The 22,168-nt window shown below is 41.7% G+C and overlaps 2 protein-coding genes across 2 annotated transcripts; one reads left to right on the top strand and one right to left on the bottom strand.

Annotated features, from left to right (window-relative positions):
- Positions 1-12,024: 12,024 nt before the first annotated feature.
- Positions 12,025-15,375, bottom strand: LOC111216882 (DNA-directed RNA polymerase I subunit RPA34-like). The gene is made up of 3 exons (XM_022738525.1): positions 15,278-15,375; positions 14,617-14,761; positions 12,025-13,415 (listed from the first exon to the last, which is right to left on the bottom strand). The coding sequence occupies exons 1-3, from the start codon at positions 15,360-15,362 to the stop codon at positions 12,617-12,619; spliced, it is 1,029 nt and encodes a 342-aa protein (XP_022594246.1). The 5' UTR covers positions 15,363-15,375; the 3' UTR covers positions 12,025-12,616.
- Positions 15,376-15,870: 495 nt separating this feature from the next.
- LOC111216881 (interferon regulatory factor 2-binding protein 1-like) lies at positions 15,871-20,730 on the top strand. The gene is made up of 3 exons (XM_022738523.1): positions 15,871-16,910; positions 17,166-17,512; positions 17,942-20,730. The coding sequence occupies exons 1-2, from the start codon at positions 15,895-15,897 to the stop codon at positions 17,470-17,472; spliced, it is 1,323 nt and encodes a 440-aa protein (XP_022594244.1). The 5' UTR covers positions 15,871-15,894; the 3' UTR covers positions 17,473-17,512; positions 17,942-20,730.
- The last annotated feature ends 1,438 nt before the right edge of the window (positions 20,731-22,168 follow it).

The raw sequence follows: 22,168 nt of genomic DNA on the forward strand, positions 1-22,168 counted from the left end.
AGACATATGATGAGCAAAATAATCAGTCAACACCATGACTAAGTATTTCCACCTTGAACTGCAGTGAAACAACGACAGTCTCATGATAACAGATTCAGACAGCCAGGGTTTCATAAGTCACATAACCAAGGAACCAATCCTGTCAACTTCTGGGGGGCGGGGCTAAATAACACTGAAACCTTGTCAGTACAGAGAGCGAGAGTACTGGCACAACCACAAACACTGTGTCAGCCACTGCCGGTTACAAGCTAACAAACAACATAAACAAATAAAAGATGCTAACCACGCTAAACGTTCTGATCCGTCTGCTAGTCTCTGGTTCTGATCTCAACAGACTCCTCCTCTGAGTCTGGGTCTGACTGAGACTCAAACATGTGGCTGAGTCTCCCTCTGAGCATGTGGTGGGCAGGGCACTGATCCAGAATTTCTCAATGAGGAGGGAATGTGTTTAACAAATTATTAATCATAGCAGCATAGTTTAAAATGTGTCAGGAAAGAAACTTTAAAACTCAGTTTGGCTTGTGCAAACAGTAGCACAGTAGCAAGAATGATGAGATGGACCAAAAGTAAAACAAACTAAATATTACAATTTCTTTTCACTTTTTATTTAGATGCATTCTTGCCAATCACAACCTTTTTCATCATTACAAAGCTACTCACATGCCAACATCAAATTGGGGTATTTTATCATAACTTTAATATGATGACTAAGGCGCAGTGCTATGGCCAAGAGATTTCACACATTAACCACCAAATCTAAATACAGACCAGTGTATAACAGTAAAACATCAGAAGTTTTACGTGTTTGAAATTTAAATGAGTCAAATCACAAGGGAAATGGGCTTTTATGGCATCAGGTGTATCTGAGACACCTGATGCCATAAAAAAAGTATTTTACCTATAATAAAAAAGGAATACATTTACATAACCTAATGAAAAGTAGAAGAAAATATTTTCTCATTTTTTAAATTTCATAAATGCTGCTCTGGTTACACCTTAGCTCTGGTAACAGCACCACACAGACTCAGTCCATGTCTACATCTGCTGTGAAGGTCAAATGAAGGACATCTTCCTTTGTCACCACCTCTGACTGAGACTGACCGAGCTCACAGTCACATGCACACATGCACACACGCACACAGGCAGACATCCTCAACAATGTGCATACATACAACCACAAATCCAGATTCTTATACACACAAATATCCTGCATTTACACATGCACACACTGAAATACACACATATTTCTGCAAAGATGTACACACATATATGAATATATGCACACACTATCAAACCGTCAGTCTTCTTAATAAACCAGGACTCCGAATAGGCTTTCGGGATATCGAGCGGTCCAAACAATGGGGGGAAATGGCATTGGGGTTTCCATGGAAACTGCTGCAAGCTGCTAAGAGGGCTGCTTTGAAAACATATGTCAGACTTGACTGGTCTGTTCACAGTGAGCCTAGCAACAGATTCTCTGCGCAGCCTATCACACTGCCTCGCACAGCGTTCACTGTTCTAACATTTGACTTGCTGTCTGTCAGCGGTCTGAAATGAATCAGGCAAAGAGAAATGCTCCCATATCTGACAAAAAAGAAAGACGACTGTAGGCTTCCTGACTGAAAAGAAGACATGTTTGTGTGGCCAAATAATTCACTGAAAAGATCATGTTTTCCTTCTTTCAAGCTTGTTCTTTTAAAGCTTTTATTGCAACAAAAAAGACAGAAAGAAAGAAAGAGCAATGGAGCTGCAAATCCCAAAATCGACAATATCTAATCTCTGCCTCAGAAAAGCAAACGTTCAACACTCACTGAGTGCTAAACATTATCTCTAACTTCCATTATATAGAGTAGCGAGTGTCTTACTTCCCTGAAGGCTTAACAGTCCATCTCTCACCTGTCTCTTCCCCTGTCTTTCATAACAGAGGATTTAACAAGCGCTGAGCCGGAGAGCTTTCACCTGGACTCAGCTGCACAAGCACAGGCTGTTTTCGATTCATTAGTTAGCACCAATTTTAATCACTAATTAATCATTCACCTGTTTCAGCTTCTCAAGTTTTTCTGTTTTATAGTAGGTCACTGTAAGTTTATTTGGCTTTTGGACAAAAAATGAAAAGACATGGAAAAACACCAGCAAACACTTAAACTGACCCATTTTCCTGACATGTACCCTCTCGTGTCTGTGTCTGTGCAAACGATAACAGTCCTCTCTTAAATTAAAGGTGACAGTTGATATAAAGCTGCAAAACCACTACAGTAGAGCATTGGGGCGGATGGCCGGGCAGATAAAGTACATGACTTTGACACCACATCCTGTCTCCTACAAATCGTCAATGTTGGTTTCCTTAAAGCAGCTATAATTATTTTTGTATCAACAATGGATCACACAACTATTGACAGAGGTCACTCACAGTCAAAATCCATGGAGAATTATCACCTGACTCTGCGGTTTCCCTCGTTTCAGCTCACTGCTTTGGTTCACTCTCACCGCTCTCATCAGCATCACTTCCGGCTGGACACCGGCAGAAAAACAAAGCGAATCCCTAAGATTCATGGAGCACTTGGCAGCTTCACCCAGACAGAGATTTTTTCTAACAGCTAAAAGGAGACTGAACACCAAACTTGACGTCAACATGAGTCAAATTGCTAATGCTAATGTTGCTAGCTATCTGCTGGATGTGTAAAGTAGGGAGCTGTTGCTAACAGATTCAACCTAAACTGTTGTGATATTTGCAAACGTGGTTTCTGTCTGGGTAGGTGGTGGTGATTGTCGTTTGACAAGAGCTTCAGCTATTGTTGTGTTGACAAGACAAGAGGTTGTAATACGTCCTCTGAGCAGCAACTTCTTCAGGGCAGACTGGAGGCTGCAGTGAGTCATTATCAGAAAGTGACGACAGCCTGGGGCTAATTGGTTGGTGTGCTAACTTATGTAGAAGTAGAAGACAAGTTGAGATAGTTGGTGTTACTTTCTACCACTGGACACAGCTGCTGGAGAGTTAAGGAATGAAGTTTGATGCTGCACTATTTCTCCTTGACTGGTATATTAACAGCTCTTAATGCTAATGTTAGCTAAGAAGCAAAAGCAAAACTTACAAATAGCTGCTTTAATGTTGTGTTCACAGCTCGTTTCTGCTGCCCCCAAGTGGCCAGAAAAATTGGTTAGTGCTAGTTGCCCACACTTAAACACACTTTAACCCTCAGAAAATGCTCATAAGAATAATGTTTTATCAGTTGTTTTCATTTTAGAGGAAACTGACAAAAATTTGAGTCTAGCTGTTGAAGGGACAAATTATCTGTTCTGTTTACGGCGGAGGAACTGTGGTTTAAAGAATCACATGATGGGCATTTCTCATTATTTCCTGACATTTTATAGACTCAACGATAAATTGAATGATTAAAAAATGATCAATAATGAAAACAATCATTAGTTCCAGCCCTAATTTTTAAATAATGTTGAAGTTAATTAAGATCTGCCTGTGAAATTCACTTGACTGCTGTGTATGGCACCTGTGTAATGGCTTCTTTTTTTCTCTCTGTCCCATGTGGTTGAATTCCTGTTTATCGTTGCAGAGGTGGTGGGTGGTTTGTACGAGCAGCAGCTCGGTGCCATATCACTGCCACACAATGTGAAGAGCAAGGTGGGAGGGAGGGTAGGAAGAAAGAAAAAAAAAGAGAGATATGAAAATACATAAGAGAGGGAAGGAGAGAGGAGAGGTATGGGAAGAGGGAGGATTTGGAAAACAGGGAGGAAGGCTGATTGGGGGGGAGGAAAATGGGGGGAGAGATGCGTCATACCAAAACATTAGTATGCAATCAAGTTGCTGGTGCGGTACGGATTGTCGTTGTCTGTCGGCGGCTGCCGCAGCCTTTCAAATCTACACTGCAATGTCACACACGCACTCACACACATACAAACACTTGCTCAGTGACACCACACAAACAACAGCACTTCTACTCCCTCTATTGTCTGTGAGAAAATAGAGGAAAAGAAAAGAATTAGTATTTCCATGTCAGTTTGTGCAGAAGAGCTTCATATATCCAGTTATTGATCCATGTCACATTTTCAGTTTCAGCAGAGGGGCTTATTAGAGGGCTGGAGCTGGAGATGTGCCAGGGCTGCACACACAGACACACACAGGCACAGACAGACAGACAGACAGACAGACAGACAGACCGACAGACAGACAGACAGATAGTTTTATCTGGTTTCGAAATGAAAACAAATCTGTCTAAAACTATAATTATAGGGGGAAAAAACAAACGAACAGACTTTTCCTCTAACGTGGCCTCTGGCTCAGTGGGAGCGTACGAGAGAGAGAGTGTGAGAGATTGGAGGGAATTTATCTATTTGTTTGTTTATTTGGTTTTCCCCTCAGTGTTGTGCAAAAACAGACGCTGCTGAGACGTCTGTACTGTTGTTTCTGAAGTAAAAAGTAGAAGTAAAGTAAAAAGTGAAAATGAGCAGAGGAGGAAACTGAGGAGCCACAGCAGCTTCAGTTTCTCTGCGGCAGAATTTAGGCTCGAGCCCTTTGTGATGTTTGTTCTTTCAACAGCATGCCTGAAGAGTGTGTGTCTGTGTGTGTGTGTGTGCGTGCGTGTGTGCGTGCGTATGTGTGTGTGTGTGTGATTTTGGTTGGGGGAGGGAAGGGGGGACTCTAAGACATTGATGAGCTGCACCCCTCCTCTCTCTCTCTCTCTCCATCTCCGTAGTCCTTGGCAGGTCCACGTTGCCATGGCAACGCTCACATTGCCGCAGGCTGGCTGGAGCGAGGCGCGCTGGTTGAAAAAGAAAGCAAGAGAGGGAAGAGAGAGAGTGAGAGAGAGATCATTGCAGAGGGAGGGGAGGGCAGGCCAGAATTGGTTCTCCAATTCATTACCCCTACAAACCCCCCTCCCCCCGCCCCACCCCCACATACAAACCCTCCCCCATCACTAACCCCCATCCCCCCAAATCTTATCATTGGCATCAGCTCAGCTGGGCTGTAGAAAGGCCTCTGCTCTGTTCAGTAGTCTGAACACGTTGGATCCAAACTTCAGACTGCATTTATTATTCATCCTCCTCCTCCTCCTGAGCAGACAGCACCGCAGCCTAACGCCCAGCAACATACACACACACACACACACACAAACACACACACAGAACCTGCGCTGAGCCCAGACAGCAAGAAGCTAACACCCAGTATTACACAGAGCGGTATATTGCATCATTCTACTCCTTTGGATGGTATAATGCATTACAGTGGAGACACAGGCAGGTGTAAGATTACTGTCTGTAGATGGAGGTTACAGCCACTGACAGGAACTGAAGACGCTTCACTGCCTCAGCTCACATCTGACCCCTGTGACCTTCCAGCTGAGGACTGACGAGAACAGACTGAGGTGATGATCCAAGTTCTGCTAAAATATCGTTAAGATCACAGAGTCCCACAGAGTGTGTTACCTTCATAGAAGAAGCAAGTGCAGTTTTTAAGGCTTTACAGGTTTTACAGATTTTCACCTAAAATATTTTTAAAAGGAAGATCTTTAAACCTAGATTTTATATCCTCATGCTTCTAAAAGTTGTTGTGCTTCTTGCTGCAACAGCACAATAATCACTGAAGTTTACAGCAAGAGGCTACTTTGGTCAGTGACAACTCTGAATAAACATCTGGTACAAAGAGGCTGAAAAATGGGAAGAAAAATCAAAAAAGCTACTGATTATTCAAAGTCTCTCATGGTCATTTTCAATGAAGCCAAAGAGTGGTATTTTCTGATCGGATTTTTAGGCAGAATATTACTGATGTTTTTATACTGAGCCCTACTTCTCCATTAAACCCTGGCTGGTCCTCATTGTTCTCACAGCTGCAGCTCCTTCAGTCAAATGTCATTCTGTGCTCCTCAAACATGAACCTGCCTCACTGCCGGAGCTACGATCTGACCTCCTCACCTCTCAGCGGCTATGCCGAGGAGTGACAGTGCTTCATTCAAGGGGACTGACACACTCAGTTGGGGGGTTGCTAAGATACAGTTCGGCTGACAAGGTCTGGATCGCACCGGGAACCTCACAGCGTCCACTGCTTTTCTTTCCTTTTTCTATTGACAACTGTCTCAATTATCAAATCAAGTAAAATCAAAGTTTGAAAATGTTCTATTATTTAATTAATATTAATTAATATGATTTAATGTTAATCTGGATATTGTCACTGACAAAAATGAGGAGACAAAATCAAGTGATTTTCAAACAGCCTGGACCTCACTACTGTACTTTAATATTATTGCAGAAAAAACAGCTTTTGCATGTGCCTCCTTATTGGTGTTTACGTGGTGTGTTGTGATGGCTCTGTGTGGATGTTCAAATTTATTGAACTTTGACCTCAGCTGCGCTCTGCACTGACCTTTTTTGGATGCCGCAAACCACTGTTCATCACTGCCTGGACACATGAAAAACTAATGAGCCTACTTGTGTTTTGAAATTTCTCAAAGTGCACAGTAACAAATTACCAGACAAAGACAAACAGACTGAAATATCACCCTGAAATGCAGCTGCCAAGATTGTTACTAAAACACTGTTTGAGTCTCTGAAACGTAGCAGCTATTGCTAACAATATTAGCATTATAGCTAAGGTGGCACCAATTAGGACAGTGCCCATGGGAGTTTTGGAGGAGCAACTACTGCACCAACCAACATGCAGTCCAAGACCGGACGAGATCATTACGGCTCCAAAAAAAATGGGTTGACATTTGGACTAATTTCTAATATGTAGCTGCTGAGAGAAAAAGTGAGTATGTAGTAATGTTGGGAGAGAAGCCCTGCAGCTATAAAGACCACAGACATGAAGAGACACCTCAAACTACGCCTGACAGAAACTGAACTAACTTTAAGATGTTAAATAACGTCACGTTACATTAAAAGCCATATTAAGCCAAATACTGAAGGCAGCGGTGTAACGTGTATTAGTGTCTCACAACCACCGGACATTGCTACATTGCTTGTAGAGTCGGGTTTAGCATCACTGAGAAGTCAGTAACTCAGCCAGATAAGTTGTCCAAACCTTTGCTGAAGACAAGTTTGTTTATTTTGGAGTAGTAGACACGCTGTCCATGCCAAAGTCTTGTCCAGTCAAGTCTTGTCAAATTGTAATGGGTCTGTGACAGCTAAATCCACAGCATATGTAGGAACTTGGTTTGGGGCTTGAATAAGTCTGTTGGGCAGTAGCCAGCTGTCTAGTGCATGCGTGCAAAGAGGTTCGTAGGGTTCAACCTGTTTTTGTTATACTCATACACTAACTGTATGAGTATAACACAAACTTGGACAACACTACTAGTAAGGACTACATAACAGAATAAAAAGCAGAATAAGCGGAATAAAAACTCCTTTGTGGCACAGTCCTGACAAACCTGAACAGTATAAGGGTGAGGGATTTACTGCAGGCCTGTTAGTAGAGGGTTCCCTTTGATTGTGGAGGGTTTTCTTTTTTCTGGATACTCAAGGTTTGTGTCATGTTGTTGCATCTTTCCAGATTCATTGTTTTATTCTCTTTCACGTCTGGATGTGTCACTTAGATTAATAACTTCAGAGCAGCCTTCTTAAAACATACAACCTGTCATTTTGTGGCTTATTTTCATTTTATTTTTCTTTTAGCCTAAAATCAGTTGGATGAAATCTTATTAAAAGCAGTTTGCTGAAGTTGGACTAAAGTGCTCATTCTTGGTCTTGACTAAACTAAAATGTTCAATCACAACATTTTTGTCAATTGATTTTCTGATAGCTAAAAAAAAAATTCTAAAATGTTTCTGTCAACTAAAATTAGACTAAAAATGTTTGTGGTTTTCTTTTTCCTTTTGACCAAACACATCCAGAGTTTTAATCAACAAAAACAAAAGAATCTACATAATGAGGTTTAGTCAATATGACTAAAACCAACATGCTGACAAAATGAACACTAGCTGCAGGAGGCTGCTCTTTTCAAATACATTATACAATATCTATTCTCACAGTTGTTCAATGATCAGAGTAATGGATCAGTCATAAACTTCCCCTGGGAGAAACATCATAACTGCACCTGTAGAGCTCCTCCACAGAGGATGCATCCAGAGTAATGATGCTCCAACAGGGGCAGAGTGGAGCATTTCACGTTTCACTTAATGATTCATGAAGACACATATTTTATTTTACAGGGTCGTAAACATCACCGCGTTCGCTGATATGTTAGTGTTGCTTAGGATTAATATCAGGTTTTATGAGTGCATAAATAAAAACTGACAGCTCTGTGTTAAAAATCAAACGCAGGTGAAGAGCACAGGATGTTTTGGTCGGTTCAGTCTGATTCCAGACACTTATCACTCGTCCTCTCCACTCTGCCTCCTCTCACGATACGTTTTGCATGGATGTTTTTGCTGCAGTGAAGGCAACAAACACAGGTCAGGTCCAATAACCCTCAACCACACAAAGACTATGACACACTTTGATAAAGTAGCTGAGGGTTCAGGGTCCAAAACAAAAGCAAATTAAACACCTTCTATTTTCTATGGCCAGACAGTAACTAATGGAGGCTGCAAGCACAAGCTGCTGGAGGTGGTTTAGCCAGGCTAACATTAAAACTCCATTTTATTGCTTTTCTGCCTGAAATTCAGCTGCTTGTTTTCTTCAACTATGCAGGTAAACCACCAAGAAAAGGCAATAATCACTAATACCAGACCTGGAGGTTAATCCCACCCTCCCCTAATCTTACTGAACTCTGGATGAGGCAAACTGGGAAATTACATGTATCTACCCAGATTAACTTTATGCATCAATTTAAAAAAAAAAAAAAACAGACACACATAATTTTTGTTATAGCATGTATTTGTAATTGAGATTTCACTTTCTGGCCTATGGGTCATTTCAGAAAATAGACAAAGAGGGATTTGAAACGCAAAGTAGATTTCCACGTTGACAGTACTCTGAAAACATTTCAGCTTTAAAGCTTAAACGCTCTCATTGTCAAGACTGAATTCAAATGATTGATGAGTGCCGTAATACCATATTAGTATTTCCCTACACACATTTCTGTTGAATCTTTGCTCCAATTGGTTAATTTACTAATATCTGTCTTGAAACTTTGCAAGCCCTGAAAGGCAAGTGAAATTTTTTCTCGCCAGTATAACTTTTAAAAACCAACTGTGAAAGGCAAAGTGATTTTTTCAGTGATGCAATTCTGACAGTTCTGACAATTCTGACAGTCTGTAGAGGCTGACGAAGAAAGCTCTATTGAAATGTGATTTTTTTTTTCTTCAATGATCTGTCTACTTTAATATTATATTTTCACACATATTTTTTTATACATACTTACAAATATACAAAGTGTCTTTGTGTTTTGATATGTAATGACAATAAAGTATTTATTCACCTATCTATTGAATGGATTTCCCTAATGAACCTGGGTACTGGTGTGGGACCAAGCAGCAACTACAACTGGCTGAGAGGTGAAGCCAAGTGACTGAAGGTGTGTTGAGACCGAACCTAAAGTAAAATTTAGAGACAGTGTATTTGAATTCAAGTCAATGCACAGACTCAAGTGGATGCAGATTCCACCTGTGTGGGAAAAATTGAAGCAAAGATGCGTCCAATGAAAATGCTTCAACTACAGCCAAAAAACAAAAAACAACAACAACAAATTCATAAAGACACAAAGACAGGAAAAAGGAATCTGGACGAGTTCTTAGTAACTTTAGAGATCAACCAACAGCTGAGTTGTTGACAGGTCACAGACACATTCCACGCACTAGCTACAGCTAATATCAGTCAGTACGCTGCCTTTTTGGCCACTTAAACGCAGACTGCAAAACTACCACAGTGGTCAAATTCATGCAAGTAAAACAAGCCGAACATAAGCTCTGCAAACAGTCAGGACACACCTCGTGGCCACAGCTCGTCTAATGGCCATCACAGGTGAAAGCTATGAGCATCAATGTTCAATGTGTAGCTAGTATTGGTTTGATTGACAGGTGTCTCCAACTATTAGGGTTAGGTGTGGCAGTTGGTACTCACTTGCTGTATCTCAGTTCCACCCTTTTGCCTAAATTATGATTTTCTGGAGCCAAAATGAAGGTGGCATTGTTTTTTATACAGACTGCTGGACAGAAGACAGAACTGGATCCACATCGTGCAGAGGGAGGAATTCTATTCAATAATTCAAAACATGAAACCTATAGTTTTTAATTGTTCTCACTGGTTTTAGATGACGTAACTGACCAGTCCAGTTTTCAAAGAAGGAAAAGAAACGTTGTGTTATAATTAAAATAAAAATGAATTTTCTGTTAAAATGAAGTATGTTAAGGAGATTTAGTCAACACAGTGAAAATCATTTTGCACTTCACTGACTTTAAGCTCAGGCAGCTGCACCCACACACACACACTTTCAGTTACACAGGCATATGCACCCATGCACTCAAGCCTGCAGACTCTGGCTGTGAAGCGCAGACGCTCACACACATTCAACATACCTGTGAGGATACACAGAAATCTGGCATTAGATGTGACTCACTTGGAAACGCTTGATCCAACATCTGACATCTGCGGCTTTAATGGCTGCCTGCTAAACCAAAAAACTACACATCATGATGGTAAGCCAGGTCCTATTCAGTGAGTAGAAAACTATTTTAAAAATTCTCTTTGGTATGTTAAGGTTGAATTTTTTTAAACTCTAACATGGTTTTAATCATTTTGGGTCCAGTTGACCCCTTGGAGGGAATAAAGCTTGTAAAAAAAATTGCGAATGCACAAGTGAGTCTGGATCAATAAAGCCTTGCAGCATGTGCAGAGGGTTATTACAGATGGTGAGAGTGTGATAGCACCAGAGGTGCCTGAGCTCATTAAGAAACAGGACCATACTCCGGTGCAGAGCAGGGAGAGGGGAGCAGTGAGGGGAGGGAGGAGGGGACGACGCAGAGACTGGACGGAGATTTTTCACCTGGGTGTCACTGAGATCTGATGATTCGCTGCCGCCGGAAAATAGAAAAAATTTTAAATCCTTTCTTTGTGCGTTTGGACGGCAACAGAAGATCTGTGTTACATTAGTGAAAAGACATGGTAGCATGTAAATAATAAGCTTGGGGGTTGTTCAGAGGCTGCAGGCTGCTGCTCCACGCAGGAAACAGGCTGGACTGTGGCGCCATCTCCCTGTCAGAGCATCTTATTTCTCTGTTGCAGCTAATTGAATGGAATTTCTGCTGGCGGTGGAAATGCAGATTTATAGACTTGGGATCCACCAATATAGGTTTCTCATGCCAATATTTTGTGCAGACATGCAGTTTTCTTTAAATATGACTTGTAGCATGCCAACAGATTATAGCCATGAAGGGTTTCCTGCAGCTTGAGTCACGGTCGAGGCCAAAAACCATTGAAGAGACCATAAAGATCATCATGATGCGTTGCAATGGACCTATTTAATTGAAGGCCAAAATACCTCACTGATTTTAATGTGCAAAGAAAGCAAAGTTTCATTTCATCAGATTTTCTTAAACCCTTTCTATAACTGTTCAAGGAAAAACCTTCATCGCATCAGAAGTGAACAATATGACAGATTTACCTGAAGGACACTTTTGTGCCAACACAAATCTGAGCCTTTCATGAATTTGATTTCAATTTACTTTTTGAGACATGCAGTAGCACAAGGACATTGCACTGTGAAACATACAACTCTCATTGCTGTTCATTCGTAAAATAATTTTGCAAACGTGCATGTTTTAGTATAGAACAGACTGTAGTTTATCTGAGACAAACGTTTGCCTTTCCTGATGAAACAACTCCTCCAGAAAACATTTCTTTTCAGATAATTAGAAAACTACTGATCTGTAAATTGGGCACTTTCTTGTTGTTGCACAATATAAAAGCCACAGTCTGAGTTACAACACGGGTTCAAGTTTCATTCCTTCTGGATGAAGTCACTGTGCTTACAAGGCACGAGAGGAAAATGTGCTGTACTCAAACACTTGCAAGAGGCGACTGCAGGACAAAAACACCACGTTTTTTTCATTTTTTATTTCATTTATCACTTTTGGGGTTTATTTTCTAACATGTGTTTTCTTGCACTCACATAATTTCTATGACTCAGCTCATTTTTAAAAAAAAAAAAAACCAACAACCTTACGTGACACTGAACCATTATTCTGTCTTTATATCAGCTCTGGTTTTCTGAACCTGCTGCCAAACCAGTGACGTTACCAGCCCAGTTTTGTAAATATGTACACAGACACAGCAACACAGTTTGAGCATAATCCCATAAAATCTACCACAGCCTGACAGACACTGGCATAAAGAGCAGAAACTCCCACCATGTACACTCTTATTACCCATGTGCTCATAGTTGCCTGCGGCCGCACACGGTCTGTGTATAAAACTGTCACTTTCTAAGCTCAGAGTGAAAGGAACATTGGCCTTAAAGACGCTGGGATGAACCCACTTTATAATTTGTGTCACTGTTCAATCGATTCAGGATGTGCTCTTTTTTTCAAAATACAACATCCTGCCAAAACAGGTCTTGCATTATGCGATCTATCAATACAACGGAGTGGATTAGTAGTAAATTGGCTCCCAGGTGAGTTCATAAAGTCAAAACTTAAACAAATAAAGAAAACTGAACACAGAAAAAAACAGACTAGTCCTCATCAGTTTTGCTTTTCTTCTTCTTTTTCTTCTTCTTTCCCGAGCCTTCCACTACATCACCATATGAAGTGTCTATTGGTTCACATTTCACTGTTGCGTCTTCCACCTTCACTCTCACACTGGGCTCCAGTCCCTCCTCCACCTCCTCTCGCTCCCTGTCCTTCTTTTTCTTCTTCTTCTTCCTCTTCTCCTCTGAAACATCTTCCTCTTGGAGGGGCAGTTCCATCATCACTTCGTCCTGAATGTCAGCTGCAGGTTCCTCTTTCACGCTCACCACCTCCTCTCGCTCTGTCTTTATGCGCTTTTCTTTCTTTTTCTTCTTCTTCTGTTTCCTCCCTTCCTCGTCCTCTTCCTCATGCCCTGTTTCTTCTATGAATCTTTTGACTACCAGAGGGCAGAGGGTTGTAGATGAGGGCCCGAAGGCGGCTCCGTCCACCTCATTCTCGGCCACACAGGTCAGCGTGGGGGTCTTACAGCCGAAGGGGTGGAATCGCTGTTTCAGCCCCGGTGGTATGGCGGGTGCTGGAGCAGCGGGGATCACCTGAGGGGCATAGGTCGCACTGCTGCCTCCATAGTTCTCACACACATTTAGCAGGCCTGAGAACGTAGGACCAAAAACGACACCACCTGATGACTGTTCGTCACTGGTGAGCAAGCGGAGCTCTGAGGGACTGTGGGAGGATGCCAGGATGCTGTAGATCTGCTGGCCACTCCCAGACTTGGCTCCGCCTGCAGCAGTGGGAACCTTCAGGGTCTGGAGACCGGAGAGCGGCACCTTGATGCCACTGAAACTGGATGGAGGGAGTAGAGGCAACGTTAGGTACCATTCAATCCAAGTGGGAAAAGTTTATTCAACTCTACACCAACTACATCATTTTCTCAGACTGCTGTTGAATTTAGGGAAAACTTTCTGAAGCCTCAGCATGAAGCCCATCTCCAGCTCCACCTGCTGGACGCAACCGACACAAACTGTCAGTTACTTCATGTTGAGTCTGTCTTACCTCTTATGTTGCCACACACAATCACTGCAGAGATTGTTTAAAGTATGTAAATAAAGAAAGAAGAAATGACACACTCCCCTGCTTTGACTCACACACAGACACACACATTCATACATATGCGGTGCATTAAGAAGGAGTTCAGAGCCCTTCAGTTTTTCCCATTTTGTTATGTTGCAGCCTGATGCTACTCTCACCCATCTACACTCAGTACCCCATAATGACAAAATGAAAACAGAATTTTAGAAATTTCTGCAAAATTATCAATGAAGAAAAGCTGAAATATCACATTGACAGAAGTTTTCAGACACTTTGCCCTAACACTTGACATGTAGCTTCAGATGTCTCCCATTTCTCTTGATCATCTTTGAGATGTTTCTACCTGCAGTAAATTCAGCTGATTGGACCTGATTTGGAAAGGCACACACCTGTCTATATAAGGTCTCACTGCTGACAATGTATATCAGCACAAAAACCAAGCCACAAAGAGGACAGGACTATGTTGAGGCACAGATTCGAGGGAAAAGAAAATTCTGCTGCATTGAAAGTTGCCAAGAGCCCAGTGGCCTCCGTCAATTTTAAATGGAGGAAGTGTGGAAAAACCAGGACCCTTCCTAGAGTTGGCTGCCTGATCAAACATGAATAATTGGGGAAGAAGGGCCGTGATAAGAGAGGTAACCGATTTGTCACTCTGGCTGAGCTCCAGAGATCCTGTGTCAAACTTCCAGACTTTTTATATATAAATTCTAGCATAAGGCTGCAGAATTTTTTTTTTTAAAATTGAAGGGGTCTGACCACTTGAATGCAAGTGTTCAGACATTGTGTGTGTGTGCGTGTGTGTGCTTGCATATGTGCGTACATGCGTGCGTGTGTGCATACCATTAAAACCAGTCTACTGGTTTTTACTGTTGTTGCTGAAATGACGTGTGAAAGTTTGGCTGCACATTAGAGACAGAGACAAGGAGACAGATGACGGAGTGAGGACTGCACCCACCATTCCGGATTAAAGCTGGCAGGAGCTTTAATGAGCCATAACTCATTCTTGTTGTTCTTCAGACTCTCTGTTAGAGTGCTGCTGCATGGCTTATGGCAGAAAGACACAAAGTCAGCAGGACACTGGTACCTAGTGGTCCTCTTATCTGTGGATCCAAACAGCACACGTTCATCAGTAAAATAACATTGAGCAGTAGAATTACACAGAACAGGCCAAAGGATTAAATCTGAATAAAAGTTGTGTGTGTGCTCACTCTTTATTGGTTTAACTTTCAGTATCAATACAACCTTGTTTGTGTGGTTCCTCAGTGAAGTGGTGCCAAATAGTTATTGTAAGAAACACTAATGACAGGTAAGATTTTTATGTTGTCTATCCTTAGTTTGAACAGTGGATGAAAAACAGCTAAGCACAACATCGTTTTTAGCCAGAACTAGACTGGTTACAATTTTTGCTTAAACTAATCTAGACTAATAACACATGATAATAATTATTTATGTAAATAAAAGCCATTGACCTTAACAAATGTTGCTCAGTCAGCCACAGCCTACTGCACTGTGTATTGTTTTACCGCATTGTATTTCTCAGTGAAACTGAGTCTCACTGAAATAAGCATATCAGCCAGCCAACACTAACTTCGTGGAATCAATGAGGGTGAACTTACCCGGTTCTTTTTGCTTTACCGGTGGTTTTGTAACTGGACTGTCCGCTTCATCCTCGCTCGATGAAGATGATATGTCTCTTGGCATTTTTATGTTTTAAATTAACATGAAAGCACTGAAATTAAAAGTTTTCTACCTCGAAACGCATGGCTATGGGGGACGCACATGTGTTGACACAAAATGAACTTTGACCTTTAATTATTTCACTTCCGTGTCAGTTTGGTTGTAGTTCTACGCCCAAGCTCGATTAGTGTGTTTGCGTTGACAAAAACAGGTAAGGAAACTCAAACACCCATAATGCCCCTCGTATGGTTACGTAATGTTCCAGCGTCCGTTGGAGAAGCAGTTGACAGCAGCGAAGAGCAGGCCGAAGTGGGTAAACAAAACAAACATATGAGAAAAGGAGCGAAAACAAGCCAGAGGTTTGAGCTAATTTTATATCTGTAGAATGTGTAACATTGTTCTGAAACGGCGTGAGGCCTGTTAACGTAGCAAGTCGTTAGCAAATAGAGGGCGTGCACCTGTCAAAGCGAAATAGGTTAAAACAGCTAACGTGTGCTAGCACGTTAGTAAGCTAGCTGGCTCGTTGAACCCGCTCAGGTTAGCTACCTGGCCAGCCATGTCGTCCCCCTCCTCCTCCAGGCGCCAGTGGTGCTACCTGTGCGATCTGCCTAAGATGCCCTGGACTGTGGTATGGGACTTCAGCGAGGTGGTTTGCCGTGGCTGTGTAAACTACGAGGGAGCTAATCAGATTGAATTCCTGATAGCGAGCGCCCGACAGCTGAAACGAACTCACGGGATGCAGGACGGTAACGTCAGGTCACCTGGTCCCTCGCCCAATAAACATGGCACATCTGGCAGAGGAGAGGCAGCGGCTGACGGAGGCAGGCCCCACGTCGACCGCTTCGACAGAGGAGGAAGAGGAGAAAGCACCGGGTCAGCTGTTCGTGTGCCGCCAAACGGGCTGCACCGTGACGGGCAGCCGCCTCAAGAGGTGAACCGTCAGAGCCCCAGCGGCAGCCGGAGACCCATGCTTGGAGCTGCCATCCCACCCAGTCTAGTAACTCAAAGTATCGCAGGGATTCCCCATGGGCTACTTGCGGGCATGCCAGCGGGCCTGACCGCCAGGACAGCCCCCATGAGCAGCCCTATGATCTTCCCAGCCCCGGTGCTGGCCGAGATGAGCCGCAGACAGCTGGGAATAGGTATGGGGATAGCCCCATTTATCACTCCAGAGCTGGAGCGAGAGCTCAGTTCGTCCCAGAACCAGCCCAAGACACAGACGCAGGTCCACACAGCTGTGGCTGGCAGCAGCGCCAGCAAAAGTACAGGCCTCCCTTCTTCGTCCTCCTCCATGGCGGGAGGTGTGAGCCAAACGAGCCCCAAGCCTGCCTCATCTCCAGCCAGGCAGCCACGTCCCCTTGCTGCAAGGTCCGGAGGGGAGCCCCTGGGCTCCAGTACCTCAGCAGAGGCGGCCACCACAGCTGCAGCATTACCCCACAGTGGTGCCTCTGAGTTGGGTTCAGCATCCACCAGCAACACCCATTCAACCGGAAACCCTCTGTCCTGCACCTTGTGTCACGAGAGGCTGGAAGACACACACTTTGTTCAGTGCCCATCAGTGCCAGGGCATAGGTTTGTGTGGATTCATGTTTCCATGAATAAATGCTTTGTTTTTTAAGCTTTTAGTGATTCCATGTAAGCAGTTTAAGCCTGCATGTCAGGCTCTGGTCATTTGTTGATGATTTTTTACATTTTATAGACTAAATCAGCATGTAGTTACTTCAACAAATAATTGATTTATACTGGAATAACTATCATTTGTTGGTATCACTTTATGCCTCACAGAAAGTTGTAATAACCTGTCTTTTCTACCTCCACCAAATGTAGGTTCTGCTTCCCCTGCACCAGAGTGTACATCCAGAGCCGGCGGGGAGACGGGGAAGTGTACTGCCCCAGCGGAGAGCGGTGTCCGTTGGATAACTCTCCCAACAGTCCCCCTTGGGCCTTCATGCAGGGAGAGGTCTCCACCATACTGGGCACTGCTGGAGCAGGAGCTGCATCAGCTGCTGCATCTGGAGCTGGGTCAGGGCCTGGAGCTGCAGCTGCATCTGCATCTGGTGCCGGAAGCGGAACTGCCAGCGGAGCCGGATCTGGGAATGGAGACATCACTGTCAAGAAAGAGAGAGAGACGTGATGGTGATTTCCATGGAAACCAAGTCCCAACACAGCAACAGGCAGGTCCCACAGACAGCTGACCAACCATTGTCTGAAGTTTGGCAGCATTATAAAAGCAGCTCTGGGTTCTGAATTTGGATGTTTGTTAATACTTCACTGTTAAATACATACATTATTAATTTAAATTGAATAAGTATTCCCATTATTATTTTATCAATATTTTTATCTGTATTTTTGTGCTGCAATTCTCCAGATTCATCATGCAGGCTGTTGCAGTTATTGGAATAACAAATCATATTAATAAATATTAAGTAGATGGTTGAAATTTAGAGCAGGAGGGAGATACAAAATGATCTATCAGGCAGCAAAGATGTTGTATGACAGCATCTTCTCAATAAGAAGCACTCAGTATTTTACAGGATAGTGTTGTCACTGTGTTTCTGTCCCATTAAATGCTGTTTATTTGTGTTTGCTTTTCGTCACCCCAGAGTCGTATCACAAACCAAAAGGAGATGTCTGCACTGGACTGTTGAGAGATCCAGAGGAGAGGCAACACAGCGACCCACAGTACAGAAAACCTCCATTACACAGGTCTTAACTCCACCTACTCATACCACCCAGTTTTATCAACATTATCAGACCTGTCTGACTGAAGTTGCAAAGCCTGTCTTTAGAAATGGTCATTCATTTTTATCAAATTCTACAGCTCTGATGTACAGAGAATGTGAAATAAAATTTCATGAATCATTTTAAATTACCCAGTGCATCCATTGCATTGCGAGCTTACCCTCATCTATGTTCACTTCAGCAAACAGCAGAGATCTTAGTAAAATAAAACCACAACTTTAGAGTCATAATCAAGTGTTTAAATTAAACTGGCCATCATGATGGACTGTTGGAACCAGATGTTCAGAACTAATCAACAGCTGAACAGTGGCTACTTCTGTAAAGTTAGTAGTAATTGTTGACACAACTGACCAAGCCCACAATGTCACTGGCACCTAGCCCCTGTTAGCAGCTGGAAATATATGGGCTGAAGCAACACATAAGACAACACCAGTTTTCAACAACTTTTCCACAAACAAAATCTCACACTATTAGAATCATTTGGAAGATGCTGCCATTGCATAAAAAATTCAAGATGCACTTTAAGACACAACCATAGCCAACAGGACTACGAGAGTTTGGCCAGTAGTGTATTAATCTACTATTGGCATTGGTTTTATTTGCTATGTAGAGGGCATAACTGCTGATGGTAGGTTGTTAGGTAACCTAACAGAGGGACGTTTACTGTTTTAATGACCTCTCAAACTCACAGAAATTAGCCATGGTGCAGTGTTTATTGTAATGGTACACTGAATATTTTGTTTGCACGGGAAAGCACAAAAGCTTGCTTCCACAGTTCCAACACAAACATTGAAATGCAGTAGCCACGGTTGTTATGTATCTTTTTCCTTGTTGATGAACAAACTGGTGACTGCCAGCATGCAGCAGGTGGTCAGATCTCAGACTGTTCGCTGTAAAATACAGGCTGTTCTGAGCCGAAACAAGTTGGAAATTATGTGTCTCAGACAAAATTCCATTTTCTCTGCCAATGCTGGGTATAAATTAAATATTTGTGCTTCTACAAATACAACTACAATAACAACTGACATAAAATTGACAGTTATGATGACAAAGTGTACCTTAAATTCTAAATACAGATTTATTGTCTTTTATTGTTTTATGACTGAGTCTGTGTCCTGGTGCACAATCAGATTTTGAAGTTTATTTTCAAACAAGTAGAAAAACTCTCCACTAAAACACCTAAACATGCAAACCGATGTGAGATGTGGACAGAGTGCCGGCAGTGACATTTCTCTGTACGTCTGTGCATTTGTTTTTCGTCAGCTTTAAGCGAAGCTGAAAGAAGAATGTTTGCTGTGTAAAAACGAGTCATCTGTCAGAGCATCAACCAGCCACAGAGACTCTGTGTATGACTGTATTTAAATGTCGCTTTCATATAAGATCCAGCCCAGCCTACGCTTTACCCCGAATGTATATGAAAAGATATCTATTGATAGACCTAGGACTATATTTTATACTAGAATGTTAAATGTTATATACTGTATAGACCTATGATAGTATGTATGTGCAATCCTTAGTCATAGTATATGCAACAGTTTGGAATATGTAATTAAAAATGATTGCATATAATTTCTTAAACCTTTTGTTTTTTAAAGTGAGAACCCACCTAAAAGCATAATGATTCATCTGTGATCCTGAAAGGTTCGATATCATTCATGAATGAGTTTCTCCGAAAACTAGAAACAAGACATCTTTTTCTATGGAATCAGTTTTAAAAAGTACATTTTCGGTTTTGAAGTGATCAGAGTTACAATGAAATGAATCTTATTTTGATTTAAACAAACAACCACACAAGTCTTTTGAGCTTGCTTTCCATTCATAGTCAATGGAACCAATGTGGATGACCATGCACACCTGTTTGTCACCTTTTTCAGACTTAGTTTGATAAACATGTTAAGGGATCAAATGTTCCTAAATTGAACAATCCAGCAGTTACACACTCACATGTTGAAAGTGATTAGTTTTTGGTGGATTCTCTCTTTATGTGCAGTATGTACTTGTCAGTACAGAAGCACAGACAAACCAAAGGTCATTTTATGCCCAAACTGATGTTTCTGGATGTAAATGTTTTATGGAAAAATAAATATATTGCTATATTTCTTGGCCAGGTGTTAACCTGTTTCCTTCATCAAGCCGTTACAGTTTACAGGCCCATGTGGTCTACTGTACTCATGGGATTTTACATATAAAAGTCTATTGTATTCAGCAGATGCTTATATAGGCCTTCTATATTGAGAGAATATCCCACAGATCAGGTCTGTTGTAGAGAAATGTCTTTGAAGAAGTGGAATTTAAGTTTAATATGCACTGATACATCATGCAATCCCTTGTTAAGTGCCTTTTTTAAAATGTTTACCGCCTGTTTGTGTGTCTGGGAACCTCAGGGGAAGTAGGAGTGCAATGGCTTTTTTATTGTCTAGTCAATGATTAACCTGAATCTGTTTCCCTTCAATCGCCATCAGACGTCTTTTGCTTTAATCTGAAGCCTTTGTAAAGTGGGTAGGCCATTCATTGTTTGGATATGGTCTCTCCTCGCCTCTCTCTCTATGTTGAGTTTCTTTTCATTTATGTGTTCTGTTTAGATCTGTTGGTTTTATTGCAGCTTCATGTACAAAATAGAAACCAGGAATAAATGGGATGGAAACTTGTACTTGTTTCTCTGTTTCTTGACTTTTATCAATGAGATTTAATCACCTTACATATCTTGTTTATGAGGAAAATCTCATCAGATATAACTAATTAGGTCCCCTCATAAACTTTTTATGACTGAATGTTGCTTAATGTTTGCCAGCTAAAATTATCTTCTCTCTCAACCAGCTCAGTTGATTCCTAACATAAGAGAAGGGCTGATTTTGTAATCGTGTACTATTACCTGTATTATTACTCAGGATACCAGCACACCAGTCAGCATCACTGCTACAGCGACAGCGGGTTTCTCACTACGACTGAGAACACATTGACGCTGCATCCTACAATTAAACATAAATTCACATGGTGGTTCTATATGACTGATGCAGGTGTGTTGAGAGTCAATACTTTTAAATTTGACACCAAAAATAAAAGCATATTTCTCCACCAGAATTATATTCCTGGCTTTAACGCCACATTTAGACCATGACGTAGAGAAAGTCAGATATTTTTCAGGGGTGTCGGGTTGTGTCTTGGGAATTTGGACTCATGACCTCAGCATTTGTAAAATCATGACTATAATGCAGCTTCTCCCTACAGCTGAGGACAAGATAACATTTAACACTGAGCCAGTCATTCACCTTAAAGATATCTTAACTAAATTATCTATTGTATTAATTGATTTAAATATACTACAAATACTTAGTTGATTATTTACATATAAATACAGGAGGTTATATTTATAACAATATATCACACACTTTGTTTCTAATCAAATCAAAATGTGTTTGTCCTCAGTGTGTCAGTCAGATTTAACTGAATTCATCATGTACAGGTACTTAAGCTTGCAATTAAAAGAATCTTTATGCTTAAACACTAATTTTGTAGATTTCTTCTTTTTAGCAGCCTCCGTGCTCTGAAAACCACCATAAGAACACAGAACAGGAGCATTCATGCACAACTGAAAATGAGTTCATGTGTGAGGTTAACCTTCATGTCTAGATTATGATCCAGCAGAATTTAGTTAACTCAAGAATTATGAGGCCTGTTCATTTAGTTTTACCTTGGCTAACAGAAAATAAACAAGAACCAAGCAAACCCTCCATAACAGACAAATGCAGATGATACAGGGGCTTGTTTTGTAGTGGCCACATGATGGCGCTCTTACACACTTAACCTCAGTGTGTGTGAAGGCGCAGATGCTGCTGGGCAAGTTCATAAATGTATCATCTTTTATCAGATGAAGGATATTATGACCTGTGGAGCCAACAAGCCGTGGAAGCCCTTATAATGACATTTAAACAGATGGAACTTAAAGAGCTTAAATATAATTATAACCCTCCCTCCCAAACACACACACACACACACACACACACACACAGATCAATCGACTTTAGCTTTTCAAATGTGAAACTAACCAGCCTCAAACCAACTCCATAATACTGTTTTTATTCGGTTTT

Source organism: Seriola dumerili, unplaced genomic scaffold, assembly GCF_002260705.1.
Source record: "Seriola dumerili isolate Sdu_G_001 unplaced genomic scaffold, Sdu_1.0 BDQW01000036.1, whole genome shotgun sequence".
Classification (NCBI taxonomy): domain Eukaryota; kingdom Metazoa; phylum Chordata; class Actinopteri; order Carangiformes; family Carangidae; genus Seriola; species Seriola dumerili.